Raw genomic sequence first — 20379 nt, forward strand, 5'->3', positions numbered from 1 at the left:
TTTCTACTCCTTTGAATTCTGTATTGCCTCTGTTTTATTTCCCTTCCTCACCTCATATTGGTCGGAGTAAAATGAAAGCTCAGCTTAGCCTTTGCTTTGAGGGTGAGACTGTGGTCAGCGACAGCTTGTAAGAAAAGCTGGCTGAAGCCATGACTCTGCCTCCTGGTTTCCAGCAGATAAATCTCTCTCGACTCGCATGCAGAGTCAGAACGTTGCTCTCCATGTAAGCAAATGCCCTGGTTTACAGTAACAAATGCCAGTCTGTAAGAGCATGAAAGAGGCTGCGTTTGGGACAAATCTCAGCGCTCAAGTGCAACATGGCTTAGAAGCCAAGTGGGGAGCAGCAGTCTTCTTGAAAATGCCATTTCCTTGATTTTTAAATGTTGACCCCCCCTATTTTAGGAGAATGAAATTAATTGCACACCCCATCACTCAGAATCAGAGATCTGTTGAGAGAGATTCAGGACGTATGCATACCCTCCTCTGCAACCACGAAGGCAGAGAGATTTAGTAAATACAAGCCGGGTATTTCTCTTCCACCCTGTTGCAAAAGGGACTCCAAGGGAAAGGAGTTAAAATGCTGTTAACTCCAATGACTGGAAGTTATGGCTGATAACACTTTCTCCAGCACCCTGCAGACCTTTGTAGATGTGCTGCATTGGTCTTGCGTGCTTCACCGGAAGGTTTTCTACCCAGCTGTATCCAGCTTGGATTGTTTTCAGCGATTGCCTGTATGAGAATTTAAGGCACAAATGAGCTCTGCCCACACCACTTCTCCCAGGGTCGTGCCTCATGTGTTGGGAACTGTGTAAGATCCGAGGTGCCTGTCTGAGGGATGGCAGTTTTAGCAGGGAAGGCTTTCCCCAGATTCCTGTGGTGTGGAAGCACTTTGCCAGGCACAAGGTGGGATGCATTTTCCGAGCAGCATCACTCAGGCACGCACACAGCCCCCCGAGCAGAGCAGCCCAGTGCAGGTCGTGCATCGCACTCCAGCCCAGAGCAGATTTTTTTGGTGACCTTTACACTTCTTCAGACACCGAGGTTTAGCGGGGAGGTGGCGGCCGGGCTGGGTTCTGCTGGCGGAGCTGTGCTAACAAGCTCTGCAAGCAGCTGCCAACAAGGGGCTCCTGTTGGAGCTGTGGCTGCTGCGCTGCTGGAGCTTCTCCGCCTCACCCCGGCCTCGAGCAGCTTCGCTCCGGGGCTGCCAGCACGTCTGTGTTGGGCACAAACCGCGACTCGTTGCAGTCCTCACTGACGTAACTAGACCAGCAAACTGCCCTAAATAACGTAGGGAGCCAGGTCCTGCTGGAAGTCAGCCTCCCCATCGGACAGGTGAGCACAGTCAGGTACCGGGGCAGCGTGTTACCCAAGGAAGGTGTTTCACCCACGGCCACGCAGCAGGCCAGAGGCACAATTTGGAATAAGGCCGTAAAGCCTGGCATGCTGCAATTGTTCCAGCCCCTCAGACCACAGCAGCACAAATCCAGAAGGATGGGTGAAAGAAGCACACCAGCACTCATTGATGCTCTGGGATGCTCTTACCATCCTGCTGTGAACCGTAGCAGCTTGAGAGATTGCAGGGTCCCGGTGTAACACGTCCCTGTTACATTTGGCCTGTGGTTGCAGAAAGTCTCCCTTTCCTTCAAAATGCAGGGCTTCCCCCCTAAAACAAGCAAGAACTTAGTCAGCTCTTCAGTCTCCCCGGTATGCTCATTCCATGAGGAAGATTTTCCAGTTTCTGAAAAGAAGTGTTTGTTTGGCTTCACTATAAATATTTAGCTCGTTTTTCAGCGAACCAAAGGTCAGAGTGGGATCTGTAGGTCAGGAGCAAAGAAGTTGCTTTACACAGTGAAACCTCAAGACATAATGGGTTTTGAATGAGTGGTCATTCCTCTGACTGAAGCCTTCCAGCATTTAGCAGGAGTTTGGAGGGTATTTCCCTCCCCCCCCCTCGTGAATGCTGAAGGGATGGGGGCAGCTGTGCACAGTCCCACTTTTGTTAATTTTTGTGGGCTGTGAAGCAGTACACATAAGAGCACTCCTGTGAGCAGGGTCTCATCTCCAGGCACGTCACCCGGAGGAGCTGAATGGTGCAGCGCAGTTCTCAAGTGGCTCTCGTTCACGGCAAAGACATTCCAGGGAGATTACAAACACGTCACCTTTGGGAAACCCTCCTTGCTTGGAGAACACATTCGGGGATTGTTCTGTCCTCGCTGCTGCGGAGCCTTGGGCTGCTGCTGCCCTGTGATAAAATGTTCCATGGAATTTCTGGTGCAACATTTGGGCGATTTCAGATGCAAGTCAGCTTGTCACTAGGCTGGATTGTTTCAGCAGTTGTAAGGGAGTCAAAGCAGGTGGGTAGAGGCAAACATTTGCAAATAGTAGCATGTGCTATGGGATTTTTTGACCCAGTGGTCTCAGCGTTGTCCTATCCTGTGTGTAGAAAAGAGAAGCAAAACTAGTATAATGATGATAAATATATTTAGGAGGATCCTCATTTCTAGATATGAGTGGGAAATTGAATTAAATCCAGGACATCCTGAGTAGAATATAGCAATTAGCTGTAGACCTACAAAACAATTAACTCTTGAATGGCTTCTCCATGGAACAGGGGCTATTTCGGGGAGCACTGACTGCAGGCGGGCAGTTGTGCTGGGCACAGCAGGAGGAGAGGAATCAACATTGGACCTGGTTTAATAGAGCGAGGGTGGGGAGCTCAGGGGCATGATGACTCTTACTGGGGTTTGCAGATCAGTGCGTGGATTAATTTGTAAGGCCTGCCTGTTCAGATTTCGTACTGCTAACAGCTCCCGAGGCGGATGCTGTCCCGTACCTTTTGTTACTCAGCCCAGCTAACTGTACCACACTGCCTCTTCCTCCTCTGCCAAGAATGTGGGTGTAAGCGTAGATTCAGGACTAACCATGTTGGAACACATCAAGATCAGTTATTTTTACCATTTTTAGGACTACTGCCAGACTACGCCCTTTCTCTCCGCAGTTACGAGAGCAGTTTAAAATGTCTAGCACAGCCCCCAGATTTGGTTACGGCAGTCACTGGTGTGCCAGGCTGGACTTCCCACCGTCACCCTGTCAGCAGGATGTGGCTGCTTCTCACTAGGATGAGACCACGTTGGTATTTGGGAACAGGATGGAGTTCTGATCATCCTTTGCTCGGATTACATGCTACAAGTCTCATTGAATTCAGTGGTGAAGCCTCCATCTTGTATGTCAAGAGCCTGTTTTTTTCATAATCACACATTTTATCCCTGGATACTGGGACCAGATGCTTTCTCCAGTCTTTCCTCCTTTACAGTTCCACTTCTGGTTAAGACTTTTTTATGATTATGTCGCTGTGCTTTGGTTTAGCTCTGGAAGAGACTGCACCAAATTTGGCTGGAGGAATGATTCATCTCCTATCCAGGATCTCTGGGTGGGCGGCCGAGCTTCCCGTGTTCCAGGTTTCCTCCTGGAAACTATCCCTGTCAGCTAGGAGTTACACCAAGCTGTTCCCTCCAGTCTGACGCTGTTTTAAGCCTGCCCCAGGCTATGGTGGAGCACAGATTTCAGCTAACTGCACTGACGTGGGCTTAGAGCCAAGCTGCCGACTCCGAAGTTGAATAACAGCTGAATTCCCTCCTCAAATCTAGCAGTAGCCTAAATTTATGAACCCTGTTCAGTGCTACCTAGATTATTGCTTATGTATAAGTGCTTTTTAGGAACTCGTCTTTTATAAAGGCTTTCTTGTTCTGGTTTCTGCCACTTGTATTGATTTTCATCCATATTTGGGTCCTGGAAGACTTGGGTTCAGGTGCTTTTGCTACTACAGGCTTGCTGAACTACCTTAGGCAGCACATGAAGTCTCTGCATCCCACCCAGTCAAGTGAACAGATGATGCCACGTTTTACTGGGGAGATGAAGTTATTCCAGACCACTGGGTGCCCATGTGCTGTGGTTGCAGCAGCTATATGGGTTTTCAGATGATAATTTGTCACTCCAAGTCTTTAATTTTAATGAAAGTTCTTTCGGTTTCATTGAAAATTCACAGCCAGGCTAAACTATCAGAGAATTTCAGGCTGAAAATTTGGGAGGAAATTAAGAATGGGACAATAAAAGTATTTGAGTAAAAAATGTCCTGTGAAAAGTTCAGTCTCAGCCTTTTAATTGAACAGCTTGTTACAGCAGAGCAGCATGGGTTGTGAAATAGTGCTGAGCACTCATCAACTGTCTATACCACAAGATACAATAGCTGGACAAAAAAGCCTTTATTTTCTATTACAGTGTAGTAAAAATAAAACTGAATAAACATTAGCCCACTGATACTCTTTCAAAAGAGGGCAAGGGCACTGAACTTGGCTGGCAGTCGCATGTTTAATTGCAACGATCTTCCTTGGAAATCAGATCCTGAAGATTTTGGCCCTACATATGCTAAAGTGCTTATTGGAAATGCTACAGCTTACTGAGAAAGCGCTTGACCGGCTTTTTATCCCCCAGCCTGTATTCCTTCTAACTAGAGGGTACATTAAAGTGCTCCTGACAGTGGTGTAAAGCTCACACAGTGCTGGCAGAACAGGAGCCCTTGGAATTGACTCTTCAGGTTGTTTCATCTCCCAGGAACGCGTTCAAGAGGACTTAGAATTATTATTACTTCTGCCTGAAAGGTTAACAGATCTTTTGTGCTATATACAATCCCAGGATAAACTATTCTTAGCTGCTTATTCCAGATAATTCCCTAAATAGGCTTCGGAAAACATGCAGAGTGCTTTTAAAACATGATGTAAAAGGAGATACCGGTGTATGTGACCTAAGGTGGATACCCTGGCAGTGTCATTGGCTTGTGAGACCTATGCAAGAATGCCAAGTTAAATGGTTTAAACAGGGTCCTGCCTCCTCTGCCCCCATTTTACTGTCCTGCCATCCATTCTCTTTCAAGTCTCTAAAGACAAAAATCTGTTTGCCTTGTAGGGGAAAAGAGCTCATCTTAAATAAATAGCTGAGCAATTAAAATTTTCCTTTTAGTAACTACTTCTGTTCTCTTCCATTTTCACCAAAAAACTTGTTACCACCCCCACGCCCTTCCTCTGCCCTCTGCCTACCTCCACCCCTTTTTGCTGGGACTCCTTGTGCAGCTTTCCCTCCCCTGACCCCAGGTAACTCCTGTTCCTGGCCGTGGGTTGTTTGGTGTCACCTAATCGCCTCGTTGTCACGTTATCTTGTGGGGACAAGTAAGTGTCACCTTCTGCAAAGGTGGGGAGGAACCGGTGGCTGCTGTTACTGCCCGCGGGCTGCCCGAGGAGGGTCCCACTAACGCTGCGTTCAGGCGCTGGCAGGTCTGGCCTCCCTGCAGCTCTTGAGACTGCCGCAGACATCTGCCTCTTGAATAATGTTTTGTGTTTGTTGTGTTTTTTAGGGTCCTCCGGGTCCCCACGGAAACCCTGGCTTACCTGGCCCCCCAGGCCTGAAAGTAAGTATTCGTTGGCACGAGGAGTTTTGCCTTCTCAGAGCTTTTGCCTTCTCGTTTCGGAGACGTACCAGAAGGGGAAGTTCAGCCTTTTTTTGTCCTGCTCCACACAAAACAAGGAGAAGCTGAAGCCATTTATCCCCTCCCCTCTGCTCAGCACAGGCCCTCCAGCAGCACAGCACAAGCCTTTTCCTGTGCCTGCAAGAGACCCCGCTGTGTGCCTTCGTTCCCGGTTCTCCCTAATTTCAAACACTGCCTAATTAGGATCCCGCTGAAGCTCGGTCTGTGCCAGGGAGCACACTGCTTTGCTGAGATGAGGGCAGCGGAAGCCTCCCACTCACAAAGTCCCACCACGTCCTGATTTGGTCACTTTATTTCTCGTGGATTTTGCAGCCTATTCATCTGCCTTCGCATCCACACAGCAGTGGGGGGGCCGGCAGCAGCCACTTCTCCTCTGCCTTCCTCCTCCTGAAGCTTCCTCACCTCTCCTTCCATCTGCACAGTTCCTGGGCAGCCAGCACTCTTTCCAAAGTGCTTGCTCCTAGATGTCCTCATCTGTGAGTCACCTGTGAGGTGTCAGTGCCAGAACCCCATGTTTTGCCCTTTTTATCCTGTGCACGTGTCCCCCCATGGTGCTGGGGACATCCCCACTGCCAGGCCCCTGCCCTTGTCTGGGGACGTTTACACACATTCAGCTCCAAAGGGGAGCTAATTCAGTGTGCTCCAAAATCCTCCAGAAAGGTGTTTGAATTCCCAGCTTGTTCCTGCGTGTGAGGCTTTTTGCTGCCTAAAGTCTGTGAAGTTCTTGGGAAATTTGTTTGCATTGTTTTGGTGTCATCGGTTACACGGGAATAGATTTATGTCATGTAATGTCTTTCTGGGGCCAAACGGTCGTTGAGTTTTGAAGGGCAGAGCTTCGTAGAGGTTTTCACTAACAAGGAAGCCGTAGGATGTTTCAGCCAAACACAGAGAAAGGTGCAAGCAAGATTCCTTTCTTTTTATGATCTCATCATTAGGCAGAGCCGTTAGAAGCAGTACTGATGCTCTGGGAAAAAGATTCTGGAAACTTGGCGTGCTGCCATTATGCGATTGAAAATTAGGCACTGGAGACGTGGTGGTGAACAGCAGCTGTTTTAAATTCTGAAGTATGGCTATATGGCCTGCAAAGTGAGGCTGTAAAAGTTCTATACCTCAGTGTTCTGCATTTATTCTCCATCAGTGATTTCCAGATCACACTTGCTGAGTTTTACAAGTCAAATCGAAGTCCTTTTTACCTAACTTTCAGTCCTGCAAATTCAGCCTCATCCAATCTGTGCAATCAAACATTTTTTCTATGCTATAGGATTTTTTTTTGAACTTTAGTCCAATACCTAGTCAGAAATCATCATTTGGCTGTAATAAAGCTGTATTCAGCTGGCCTCCTATTAGAAATTAAAACTTCCTATAGGTATTTCCCCCCGTCCTGCTGAACAGTCTGTCTGGCAGCAGAAAGCCCTCAGTTGGGGGATGGCTGTAGCAGTCAGCAGAAGAGATCTGGTGCCATCAGTCCGTACTACGTAGTGTAATTTTACCCAGGCACCATTTGTAGGATCAGGCTGTTCTTCGTGAGGCTTTGTCACAAGAAGCATTGAGTTCGCAAAGGGATCTGAGAGCTGTAGCTCAGCCCGGGCCCAGGTGTAACTCCACCTCTAGTAAGGAGAGCCTCCAAAGCCACGTTTGCAAGACCTCTGCATATGAAGCAGCTTTTGGAAGATGAGTATCAGTTCCTAGGGCTTTGACTTCCCTCCTTCCCTTAACTTCTCTGGTGTTACACCAGTCCCAGAAGCTGGGAGTCACAGAAAAAAAAAAAAAAGGTATTTAACTCCCTTGCATTTATAATACCAATTCCCTTCACCAGGCTTGACAGACCTGCACCTGGAACCTGATATCTTCTTAGCACATCCAGCCCATGGCCAAAATTATGGATTGTGAAGGGCAGCCCCGACCAGAACTTGTGCTGGGAGCCTTCAAGTGGCAGCGCCGGCTGGGCCAGGTCTTCCCTGGACAACCGTTAACAACAGGGAAAAAAAGGAGCAACTTGGGAAAGGAAACTGAACTTTCCCAGATAGATATAGCGTGGAAACAATGACTAACACCAAGTCATTGTCACTTAGGAAGTAACCCAGGAGCACAGTTTTTATGAGCTGAATTAACAGAGCACTCACGAGGTCGGTCAGTGCCTACGTACGATGGATGTGATTCAGCGCTGCAGCTGCCCGAGATGTCCATGTGCATCTTTCCTCCGGGTGTATTGTGCCGGCGAGCACTGGTGTTGTGTTGTCAGACTGACATTATTTCTGAATCCGTCCTGTGCAGAGCCCACCTTGTTCTGGTGGCTGGAGCTGAGCACTCACAGGCCCTTGTACTGAACAAGCTAAGCTTGTACTTAGCTCACTTTGCACAGAGCTCTACGTAGCTGTTGAGCCAAATTCCCACTGATCTGTTTGGGCACGCTTCCACTGACTTCAGTGGCAGTACACCCACTTGTGCCACCCGAGAAATTAGCTCATCCTGCTTTTCTCAGCAATTTATAACGTGCAACACTTTAAGAGGCCTTCCTGCCACTTCTTGGCATTTCATTTTTTTGTCCTTGGCAGTTGCAAAATTGCTGTTGCATCTAATTAGAAAAGACTGATTGTAACAGATAACCTCTTAAACAGATGCAGACATATATTTGGCTGGGGATGCTGGCTGTGGGATCTGTAACCTGCTGCGGGGGGGCAGAAGGGGCGTTCTTGCTAATGAATAGATGCAGCTTTGAGGATGTCCTAGGAGTGTTTGGGACCGGGAGGAGAGTTACCTGTCTGGCAGCGTGTGTTTTCCAAAGGCACTACAAGAGTTGGGTTTGTATTTCTCATTCAGAAGCCTTTGCCTCGGATGTTGGTATGTTTTGCTTAGTTAGCTGCTCTAGATATATCTTTCTTGTTACAGTGCGAGGCAAAGTTGAATTTTCCTTTTAGTGAATGGTTTGGTTCTGATGCCTCTGATGTTTGAAATACTATTAGTGGGATTGCAAAGCTGAGGTGTTTAAATTGCACAGCTGTCGGCTTCTCCCAGGTAGGGAAAAAAAAAAAAGAAAAAAAAAGAAAAAAGCAATTTCTTTCTTTACAAGAGGAAGTCAGGAGGGGGAAGCAAGAGGCTTGTGGGCAAGGTGCCGGTGGACAAGGTGTAGGGTCATTCTCATGTTGTGGTTGCTGCACAAGAAGAGCTGGGCACTTAATCCTCAGTCTCAGCCCTCAACATCGAGCCATCTGTTCTCTCTGGCCCTGATGCAGTCTTGTTGATTAATCTTAGGAAAGTGTGATCGCGCTGTGGCCGAGCTCCCCCCCCCCTGTGTGAGGACTGCAGCAGTGTTGAAAACAGAACCGTGGTATGAGGCACAGTCCTCGCTAACATGGTCTGGAGCTTTCCAGGGAAAAATGTGAGAGGCTTGTATTCATCTGCATGGCTTGGAGTCATCTCACTGAGCACATTTGTGGAGGGTGGTGGGTGTCTACCTGCAGCAGTATATTCAGTTTGCAGAGTAGAAGCGAATACCCTGTGATCTTTACTGCTGTAATCTGTTCCAAGCAGTGATAGCACCCACAGCCTGCTCAAAGAGCGGGAGAACTGCCCTGATAGCAGCTGTGTGCAAAGCAAGATCGCCTGCATGACTTCATTTACTGCTTGGAAAGCCGGCAGCCTTCATTCAGAATCTGTACAGAAGCATCTGCCTTGAATCAGCAGTGCTCCCTACAGTCCGTAGCCAAGCAGTCTCTCCCTGAACCTTGCAGCTTGTGATGGATGGTGGAGGAGAAGGGGAGACTGACACTGTGCTAGGTGGGAAAAATGTCTGGGATGTCGTCGCAGTGATGCTGCATGGAAAATCAGCTGGCCATAGCTAGATCTTTGTGCTGTCAATGAGAAATGCCAGGTAGTAAATATTACTCCTTTGTAGGATCTCGCTTTCCCTCCAAGCACTTCACTTGACAAAGATTAATTACCCCTTACAACTGTCCTGTGCTTGGGGGTTAGTTTTGAATCCCATGCTGCCGACGTGGCATGCAGAGATAGGGACTTGTTTGTGATCCCAGTGGTGTTACACAGCCAGTGCCTGATACTGTCCTGGCCGTGCCAGCACGATGTTATACAGACCTAAGCTGCTGGGTGTGCTAAGCCTTACCTCTCCCCTGCCAAAAGAATCTGGCACGCTTCAAATCTCTTCTTCTTTTTCCTGCTTCTGTCTTTTAACTTGTTAGGTACACACACCACCTTTCCTCCTTTTAAGGTTTTAAATCGGGATTTTCAAAGGAATCTACTGGAATTCGTTGTTCATATGCTGCTGAAATTCCAGGCTGTGTTTGTCAGATCGGTCTTCAATTGTACTTTCTCTCGTCACAGTTGTTGAACAAGAAAATAATGCATACTGCCACTTAAGATAAAGTGTGCCTCTTCCCTCTGCCAGCCTGAAAGCCTCACAATTGCTCTGGCTGCTGGTGCTGTCTAATTAGTGTAACTTTCTCTCCAGTTTCATCTATTCCCCACAGTTAAAGAAAGCAACAGCAGCTAGGAAGTTGTTAAGAAGGATGGTTTAGTCACAGTAATAGGCTTGGTAATTATTTTTGTGATGGTACTTGTAGACAAGGAAGAAATCACAGCTGTCTAGTCTAATAAGTATCAAAAGTCCTGACGTTGCCGTCTTCCAGATATCCTTTCTTTAGTCAATTTAATACTGTCAAATACTATTTAAAACTCAACCCTTTAGCAGCAGCACTCACTCACCCAAACCAGTCCCAGGAGAACAGAGCTATACCTAGGGGCTGTAGGGATAGCTCTTTATGTATAGCAATTGAGATGCAAGGACGAAACGGAGATAAAACAATGTTTTTCTAGTGTGGGGGCTTGGTGAAATCAAAACAATATCTATGGACAGGATCCTTAGATTATGTCATTAATTTAAGTTTTTGTGTTTCAGGGTCAGAAAGGAGATCCTGGGCTGTCACCTGGAAAAGCTCGCAGTGGACAGAAGGTAAGACTGACCAGACTGCACAGGAATCAGGACTGTATTGTACTTACTGTATAAGCCCTGCGCGTTCACGTGGAGGGGGTCCGTACTGCAGCCATGAGCAACACAGATACTCAAGTAGATTGTGGACTTAAAATCAAGACTTAGACCCTGGATTCAGGCCTAAAGAGCTAGCTAAGGTAGCGGCCACAGTGCACTGAAGTGCTTGCTGCCACAGCTTTTTGTCATCCAGGTGTTTATCTGTCTTAGGTGTAACCTACAGCCCAAACTTAAGTCCCTGCTGCTGCAAGCATGTGGCTGCTTAAGCTAGGTGCTTAAATAGTGGATGTACATCTGTGCGAGATACAGCCACACATCGCCGTCTCTCTGGGCATGCAGCTGTAGAAAGAGGCAATCCCAGTACATGCAATTAAAACCTCGAAGACAAAGCAAATGATGTCCTTGCTGAGGAACAGTGCTTTGCCTCCTTGTCACAAACGCAGCCCGCAGCAGACTGCTGCTCTGAGAGCAGCTTCGCTGTCCCGCTGGCAGAGAAGGAGAACTTCTCAGACCACTGCACTACCAAAGTGTGGATCCTGCTGTGTGGTAGCCAGAAGCCTTCCCACCAATGTCTCCGAAAATTGACACAAAGCACACACAACTGGGAAGCGTGGCTGCTTTCTGGATGTTGCAACTGTTAAGGATCAGAGTTCTCCTCCTAATTCCTTTCAATGAATTATGAGCCCCATTTTTGCTGTTTCACAGCTGAGTGAATTTTACTGAAGCAGCAAGGCCTCATGGAAGTCTAGAAATGAATAGAAGAGCAATCAGAGCTTCCCAACACCTACCTCAGTTACTTCTTTCAGTAGTGTCTGCACAATGCTTCATAATTCATGTTCAGGGCAAGAAGCCTGCTTCTCTTCCCTTCATCATAAGCCTTGCTGTAAATGCACAGCTAATAGAAAGCATCAGCCATGAAGAGCTCAGGCCCTTCATTTGAAACCAGATGCCTCAATGTAGTGCACGCCACACAAACGCGAGATGGAGGGTGACACTAGCACACAATGAGATGGCTAAGTCTGAAACGATGCCTTTAACTTAACAGCACGAGATGCCTTTTGAAATGTCGGGTACTGTATCGGAACGGCATCACATGGAAACCATCCACACGGACAATCTGGAACTGTTCTCTTGCAAGCATGCTTAATGTAAGAAAGGGAAAGATCCAGATCGCTTTCAGCTCATGTTAACAAGGCTTTGTTCATGTTAGCAGTAATAGAAACAAGAAATTTCCAGCAGGACTTTGGAGTGATGCCTAATTTTCAAGCTAGATACTCCAAGTGTAAGAGACCCTAAAGGGCTTTTTTGATCCTAATCAGAGGAGGCCAAAATGTACTTGTGCTAATGGATCAGATGTTAGAGAGTTCTCACACCAAAGTGCTTCTCTCTTTCTATGATGATTTGGGTTTGCCAGCTGGGAAGTGATGCAATCCCTTTTCAGAAGTGCAGGCCACCAAAAAGCCTCTCCCAAGAGCAGCCTGTAAAGGTTCAGTCCATGTTATGTAGGCAGGTTAAATACTTACACCAACAGAGCCACCTGAACTGGAGCCGTGAGCTGAGCCAGCGTGGTAGCACAGTACGAGCAGAACCGCAGGATTTGGCAGGGGGTATCTGTTCTTGTTGCATTTAAAAGCTAGAATTTTCTTGCCTTGGAGACCTAAACACCTGTAGAAAGGCAAATGAAGCAAGTGGCTGAATGAGAGCCTTTTTTTAAAAAAGCATTCATTCTGCTAGTGAAAAGCTGGGCTCCAGCAGCAGCTGTCACTAATTAACTGGGTTTATTATTTATATGAGCCAGTTTAAAGAGATGGTCTTTAAATCTACACTTCTTATCCATTCTGTTTTTGAAGAGTTGCAATTAGCATCAGAAATATCAATAGCTGGGTACTACCATAGGCAAAATAATTTTAGTAACACATATGCTAAGCACAGGGACAGTGTTGCTGAAAACTAATGCAACCTGCTTGCTTCCTACAGGGAGACGTGGGCTTACCTGGTTTGACTGGGTTCCCTGGACCACCTGGTAGAAAGGTAAGTGTATATCCTTTTCTAATGATAAAATCACTATTGTTAATTTAAAATGTCCTCCTCTAACTCTACCTGAAAGATTCCATTAAACACTGGTACCCAGCAAAAAAAACATCTTCTGCCTGTTTCACAGGTGTGTAAACCATGACAAAGGGCTGAAGCAACTGCCTGGGGGTTGTAACTGCAACACTCTATGAGTATGAAATGAAATTCTGGATCCGGGTTTCTGTTCCTTCTTTCTATTTGGTGTCCACTGCCTGGCATCATCCCTCTGCGCCCTGACACTGGGTCCTCATCAGGGGGCTGAGTTCTGATCTGGCTCAGATCCTACGTTAACTGAGTGGACCTAGAACCTGCATCAATACTCAAAGGTTGGATTCAGGACAGGTTTAGGCACTCCAGGGAAAACCTGACTGTCTGTCCTGCTAAAGCATGTTTCAGACAAAACATCTGTAGGCCTCCCCTCTATTTTGCCCGGAGACTGACAGCACCAGTCAGGTTTTGCTTTATTTCCTTCCACATTGAGGTTTCAACATTAGCATTGCCAGCAACATGCCTATGCCTAGAAAATGACACACAGGGATAGAGCATGAGATCCTTCCATCCTTTATGTTGCAGTGGAGTGTGTGCATGTGTTCACATGTACAAGTCCACACCGCAGTACGTTAGTGATCCGTACCTTGAGTCCACACCTTTTATATATCAAGGACACTTCAGCTGACCTTCCAGCTCCAGGCTGTTCTGGCAGGTTAGTTTGTTTTTTTTTGGAAGCTGTTGAAGGGAGCTGTTTGATAGTTGGGCTCAGCAGACATGATTCTCCTTCCCAGCGAGCCAACATTGACAGAGCAAAGCCGAACAGTTAAAATTAGCATCTTGGTTCAAGCACTTTTGGTCAATGGGCCATTGAAGATACACTACTGTTCCTCAGGCCAATTAGCTGCACACAAACACCTCCTCAAGTATGCTTTAAGACTATAGGGAGAGAAAGAAGCTCTGGAGGATGCTGAAAGAAACCCTTCCTCTCCACGACAGTTCATTGTATGCTTTATATTGGAATCAAACTGGCGAGAGTGGGGGACTGTGTTTATTTTTCTACTTCCAAAGCTGATCGTGCTGTATGGAGCTAGGAGTAGAAGAGTGCTTAATTAGCCATCTTTTGCTGTCACAAACAGGTTCTAACAAATAAGGTGCAAAGAATATAATTTTCCTGGTATAACAGTTCATAAAACAAAACCTTGTGGTTATGATCAGCAAAATGCAATGTCAGGAGAGCAAGGCCTCATAGTGGAAAAAAAAAATGGAGAAGGAATAGGAGATTGAACAAACATTCCTGAGTCCAGCACATGGCCTTCACATCTGATCTTGGCTCCCCTAGGACAGGATGAAGGCAGGGGCATGCTTCTGTTTCTATGAGTAATGAGCAAGTTGGATGCAGATTTTTTTCCTTTGGTACAGCTTAAAAAAAGCACCTCCCAGTAGCACTAGCCTGGCAGTGGTTTTGGTGTAACCTGGCTTTTATTAGCATCCTGTATTAAGAAAAAGATTACAGCTGTTGGAGAAATGTTTGGAAAAATCTTTTTTTTATTTGGATTCCCTGCTGGCATTCTCCCAGTGAAAATATGCTGGTGTTTGGCCAAAAATAGGCAACACAGCTTGGCTACCAGAAAACAGCTACGCCTTGGAAATGGACATCCCTCACTCTTGACTCCATGGGGGACAGTGAAAAGAGCTCTGAGGGCTTTGATCTGAGAATTCTGTGTAGAAACTTTCAAAGAGGAAAAAAAAAAAACCAGAACACTTCTCTCACTAAATGAAGTGAATGTCTCAGCAGCTTGAGCTGGAGCCACAAGCAAGCGGCATACAGTTTTGGACAGTGTGGCTTACACCACAGCGCCTGCCTTGTGGATACACACCTTTTGCTCTTTGTAGGACCAGAGAGCCTGGTCTGCCGTGCCCAGACATCTCAGCAGTACTCACTGCATCGTTACTGTCGGCCTCAAATGCTGTGGAGGAGCCAGTGGTTGTATCAAAGTGCAAAGTTGTGCAGGACAGCAAACGAGAGAGAGAAGCAGCTCTGCTAAAGTCACTCAGGGAGTAAAGGCAGAGCTGCGAATTGGTCAGTGCTTGAAAACACATCGTGTCGTGCCGATCTCACTCGCTGGCCTCTTTACTCCTTACATTTCCTATCGAAGTGCGGGATGGTTCCTTATAGCTAGGATAGCGTGAATTATAAATATCATCACAGATGAGCAAATCCTTCACTGGAGTGCAATTTCCTTTCTAAATCACAGCCCTTTGTGTTGAACACCCTGTAATCATCAGGAAGTGTTTGGATAAATGAGCAAATGCAGTTGTTTTCATACCCTCTGCCCTGTCATTTTAGAGCTATTTGAAGAGGATTTAGCAGGTAAATGCTTTCACATTCCAGCTAACTTCAGCATATACAAGCTTTTCTGTTTTCTTCTCATTATAATTAACCTGAGACAGAAATAACTGCAGTATACTGTCAAGAAGCACACATTTAAAGCTTCCCAGAGCTCACTATAAATAGCGAGGAGGATATTTAATAGGATGCAACAGTAGTGGAGTATGTATTTAACTTCAGTGGAATTCACTTACCATTATAGATATAGCAGCAGCGCAGTGCTTGGTGCAGACATTGGCTCAGGGCATGCTTTGAGTGCCTGAGGGGCCTGTCACCCAGCCACCTGCCCTAGGTGGACAGCAGAGGCTTGAAATCTCTGTCCTGCAAGAAATCAGCCAGAGCAGGACGATCCAGAGCAGCCAAGCCAGGCACCTCTGTCTTGTCTGGAGGGAACGAGACTTCTCTGGGGGTGTATATCCATGGAGGTAACTGCTCCAGCTCTCTGGAAACAGGGTAGTTCCTGCTCCAGGCCGTGGCTGGAGGAGCTGGGCAGAGACCCAGGGAAGAAACCCATGGGCTCCATGCTGTGCCAGGGTGCATCTGGCCATGCTGAACCCCAGGCTGTTTGCGCTGGCAGCTCTCTGGAAGAGGTGAGGTGGGCACCAGAACAGACACCCTCGGTCTCACAGCGCCCTGCTGGTCCCTGCTGCAGGGACAGGCCATGTCTGGCCTTCCACACCTGGGCGGGTTTGGACCTTTGCAATCCCAACCATCTCCCCTCCTTTCTGCCGGAGCTGGGCCAGGGAGAAGATAAACATGACGGGATCTCGAAGGGCAGATTGCTGGAGGTGTGCAGGGAATCCCATCTGCTCGTGCTGCTCTAACCGCTGCTGGGCACTTCCAGTGTAGGGGCCACGGGCTGAAACGCGCTCACAGCATTCAGAGAAGGGACCTTCTAGGAAGTTCAGATAAGGGCCAGCCGGTAGCCAGATGGTTTTTCAGATCATCCACTGCCTTCTCTGGGCGTGCAGCTCAGAAAGAGTGGGCCGTGATACATCAGCAAGGTTGAGCAGGGGAGAGATGCGGTGAAAAGGGAATTGACGTTTTTCCAGGCCAAAATGTCTGAAATAATGAGCGAGGAGGAATGCAAAGGGGAGTGGGTAGTAGCCAGGATGGCTGAGAGCATTGCATACCTCCGCCAGCGCAGGCTTAGGCTGCAGGTCTAAAATAGCCCATGGGAAGAATAAAAAAGCAGTTAAGCAGAGGTGTGGACCAGGGAGCAGAAACAGGCCTGGGTTCATCTGGTGAGGGAAGCGAGAGGCTGAGGCCTTGGCCAGGGCTTGGTTGGGGCTTCCAGAGCAGGGGGCTGCTCCCCGTGGGCTTCGCAGACAGGCAACGTGTGCGGGAAGCCCTGGGCTGGGACAGGGCGAGGAGCAGGGGCTGAGTTGCAATTAGCAGTTGTAACCCACCCTGAAAACCTTTTGTTATTTCTGTAGTATGTGTGCAAGGATTATTTCTTGTTTGTTTTCTCTGTCCATTTGTTTCAGGTTAAATTTTCTGCCCCCCCCCCCCTTTTTTTTTCAGTCTTTCTAGTAGCCCAGCTAAACAATCATCTCTCTAACTGAATTTAATCTTCTAATCTGCTCTGACTCCACTTGACGGAGTTTTGATTTGTTTTAAATAGCTGAAGTAACATAATAAAGGGAAACAAAAAAAGCTGAAGTGCCTGCCACTTGCAGAATTTAGCTGGTGTTTGGAGAGAGATTTAGCTAAATCCTGGGGAAAGGGAACTGTCTTAAAGTACATACTGATCAGTCTGCAGCTGAACAGGCTACCGTTGTAAAGCTCTAGTGTCTGCATCTCAAAAAAAAAAAAAAAAAAAAAAAAAGGAAAACTGAAGCAGGTTTATGAAAGACCTGTGAGAATGATTTGAAGCCTGCAACACCTGCCAGCTAGCAAGCTGGATTAAGAAACTCATTCAAACTAATTCAGCAGAAAGCAGGTTAAGAGAGAGCTTGCTCACCATTTTAGGTAGCTTGATAATGAAGAGCTCTGGATGTTGTCATACCTTGTAATAATTAGATTAGAAAAGCTGGAAGCTAGACAAGTTCAAGCTAGAAACCAAGCTGAAACTTCCCATGACAGTAAGTGGTTTTGGTGCTGTTTCCTATGGCATTTCAACTTCTAAAGCAAAAGTGAGGGTTCTCTCTGAAATGCGAGTGACCCGCTTCATGAAGGGGTTGGTGCAAGAATTGCCAGATGAAATTACACAGGAATGATCAGTGCTTTCACCATGGGCTTGAGATCTGCAGTTGCGATCCAGGCTTTTCTGAAGGCAGCAGCTCAAGTGCCCCAGCTCGCCCAAAGCCAACACTTTACCCTACAGGCCTGTGCTTTCCTAAGGATGAAGGATAACAGTGTGGATTACAAATAGCCAGCCAGGCCTGATTGTAGATACAACTGTCTGTCTGTCGATGGAGCAACTCCTCAAGTAGCTGCCAGCCAGACCCTGGTGGTGCAGGCTGCTGCCACGCTGCCTTGCAGCACAACCTGGGTACATGGGCAGGATTTGGGCTGTGCAAACAAAGTAGCACATTAAAAGGTTATGATTGTGTAGTGCTATCCCATATCCAAAGACCAGCTTCTTGTCAGAACTTCAGTCCTACCTGCAAAGAGATATTCAAACCAAACCTTATATAAATAATTATTTTGTTTTCTAATTCATCTTTTTCACCCTATTTCTACAGGGATATAAAGGCTACCCTGGACCACCAGGTCACCCTGGAGACCAGTGAGTCTTCCCAATTTCCTCAACCTGCAAAGAGGGATGGATTGACTGACTCTGATGCTAGTTTGGATCCTGTACAGCCTGCTCAGTGTGGACAGCCAGCTCCTGCCAGGGGCAGCTTGGTACACACAGGGTACACACAGTGAGCTCCCTCACTGCCGGGAGCTGTGCATACACGCTGAGCATCAGCAGGTTGGTGGGAGGACACTGCCTTGGAGTTTCTAAATTGAATTTCTAATTTTTATTGCTCAACCACGTTAGGTTTATGTGATGGAAGAAATACCAGCTCACCCTATTTCCCCTTTTTTTTTCTTTTACATTAATTTCACCTGGAGTTTACTAGCCGCATCATATTAAGTACTAATATGTAATTCCCCTCCCAAAGCCCATTGCCCCTCTCCCCTTTTCCATCCCCCTTTTATTTGGTTAAGTCTGATGTTTGCAGTTCAGAAAAAAAAGGGCAATGAATAGCAGGCCCTGTTAGCAATGATGTTAAAGGATATTATACATGAATCCATTTAGTTCTGAAGAATTTTGGCAGTGCTTCCTCACCAGTAAAATGCTTCCATATGCCAGATATAGATGCAGCCTTACACCTTCTCTTAGCCTCCTTGTTTCAAACTATCTGCTGCTTTCACTGCAGATGGAGGGAGAAGGAGAAATACCAACAGTTGCTTAATGCATGGATCCTACTGACAGGGCTTCTGCTTGCTTTTTTCCCCTCATTAATTTATTTCTCTGTCTACCTTTATAGAGAAGAAGAAAATATTAAATTTGCATTAAGTTAATTCATTCCACCCCCTCTCAGAGTAACTGAAAAGGTTTCTCAAGTGTGGCATTCACCTTACCTTCTCTCTCTTCTTTCCAAAGGGTGAACGAGGACCAGACGGAAGCCCTGGTGCCAAAGGTTATCCTGGCAGGCAGGTGCAGTAAATCTCATCGTGCTGTGCACAGACTAGGGATTTGGGTGTGCAGGTAGCTAAATATGTGCCCTGCTAAATACATGTCCCACTAAAGACGGTGCAGATCACTGGAACAGAGAAACATAGAATCACTTAGTTTGGAAAAGTCTTGATCAAGTCCATGTTTGGCTTTCCTTCTTCCCTGCCCGATATCCTGTAGCAATGCCATGGCCTTTCACTGAGGGAGACACTAAGGTTGTTAGAAAGTATTTTATGACTGTAATGGATAAAACCTGAATTTCTATAGCAAAATCTGAACAGTTTTTGCTTCAGTATAAGACCATGAAAAAACAAATAACAGCAGAGAAACAAACCTGAAAGCTGCTAATCCCCCACTTTTAGGTAAGTTCTTGCATCTGATGTTGAACAGGTTAGAAACCTGGGACATAAGGTGTATTTCTGAATGAAAAGATTTTAGCTAGTAAAATTTACTGATAATAATATATATTCATATGTATAAAGTTATAAATGAACAACTAACATATATAAATCAAATTTGTGGCTGCAAAAAAGAAGAATGAAAATCAAGTTTTTGTCTTCCATCTGAAAAATAAAATTACTAAGACAACATTAGGAATGGAGGAGTGTGCAAAGGAAAATGGATCAGGATCAGACACTTTATTTTCTTACTGATATAAGATGTGGAGTAGTTGGGAGAAAAGTAAGAAGTAGAATTTAAAAGACCCTAATTGGAATCTGTATGCAGGCAGGAGACAGGCCCTGTAGAATTTTACAGTGAAATGAGTTTGTCATGTTTTTTTTTTAAATGGACACATTATTGTTAGATTCCCCCATTTTTGTATTTACATACATAATTAAGAAGGTAGGCAGATGTCAAAGACCCCTGGCAGTCTGCTGTCTTCCAGACTTCTCATGAGTTCGTATGTGAGTTTTTACCCAGATGCACATGGCATTGGACTAAACATGAGCTAGATCTGCAGAACAAGTCTGCATTCCCCCTGCCTCAGACTATCAATAGTGTATGATCTATTTTAAATTCTAAATTAGATTGATAACCTCACTTAGCAAATTGTAGGTGGAATATACTGAAGTCTGCTGGAGAATGCAGATGGTAGACCTGGAGGGAAGTTTTATGCACCTGACTAAATGCTGCATTCATACCCTGAAAGGCTCTCAGAGATGTGCGTGCCAAAGAATCTCCTAGGTGTGAATGTGCATTAGATGACTAATATAAAATGGTCCGAGCTTTAATGGACATACAAGGCTAATGAATGCTGTTTAGCAATTCACAGCAGTGCTCTGCCCATCAGATAAGCAGGGTGAAATATTTGCGCTTGACATACGAAGAACAAAAGCACTTTCTTAAAATGTGGTTTGGGTCAGGAAAGTGACTTTTTTAAAAAAAAAAAAAAAGGCAGCTTTTTTCAGTATATCTGAATGCTGTGTGTATCCAGCATCAGGGCTGTTTACTTTAATGAGATTTTACTACTTGTTACTCCTGTCAGCTGTGCTGGCTCTGCAGCGCTATGGGAGAGCGAGCTTGGCTCTCTTTTGATTTGTGCATCATAGGCAGAATTGTTAAATTCGCCCCGATGGCTGAGTTCTCTGACTGGCAATGATGCATGAGCCAGAAAAGAGCACAACTTGACTTTCAGATCCCAGGCTGTGTGTGCAGAGCTGCCAGCAAAAAAAAATACGGACTTTGCCTTTTTTTATTATTATTACTCTTTTTGC

The 20379-nt window shown here is 46.1% G+C and overlaps 1 protein-coding gene across 1 annotated transcript in view; it reads left to right on the top strand.

Annotated features, from left to right (window-relative positions):
• Window positions 1-20379, top strand: part of LOC121057441 (collagen alpha-1(XXVII) chain-like) — a 154265-nt gene that overhangs the window by 31278 nt on the left and 102608 nt on the right. Inside the window, 5 exon segments of the mRNA XM_040531641.1 lie at window positions 5408-5461; window positions 10452-10505; window positions 12519-12572; window positions 17682-17725; window positions 18592-18646. Of these exon segments, the coding sequence (XP_040387575.1) occupies window positions 5408-5461; window positions 10452-10505; window positions 12519-12572; window positions 17682-17725; window positions 18592-18646 (261 nt within the window).

The sequence above is a fragment of the Cygnus olor genome, chromosome 19, assembly GCF_009769625.2.
Source record: "Cygnus olor isolate bCygOlo1 chromosome 19, bCygOlo1.pri.v2, whole genome shotgun sequence".
Classification (NCBI taxonomy): domain Eukaryota; kingdom Metazoa; phylum Chordata; class Aves; order Anseriformes; family Anatidae; genus Cygnus; species Cygnus olor.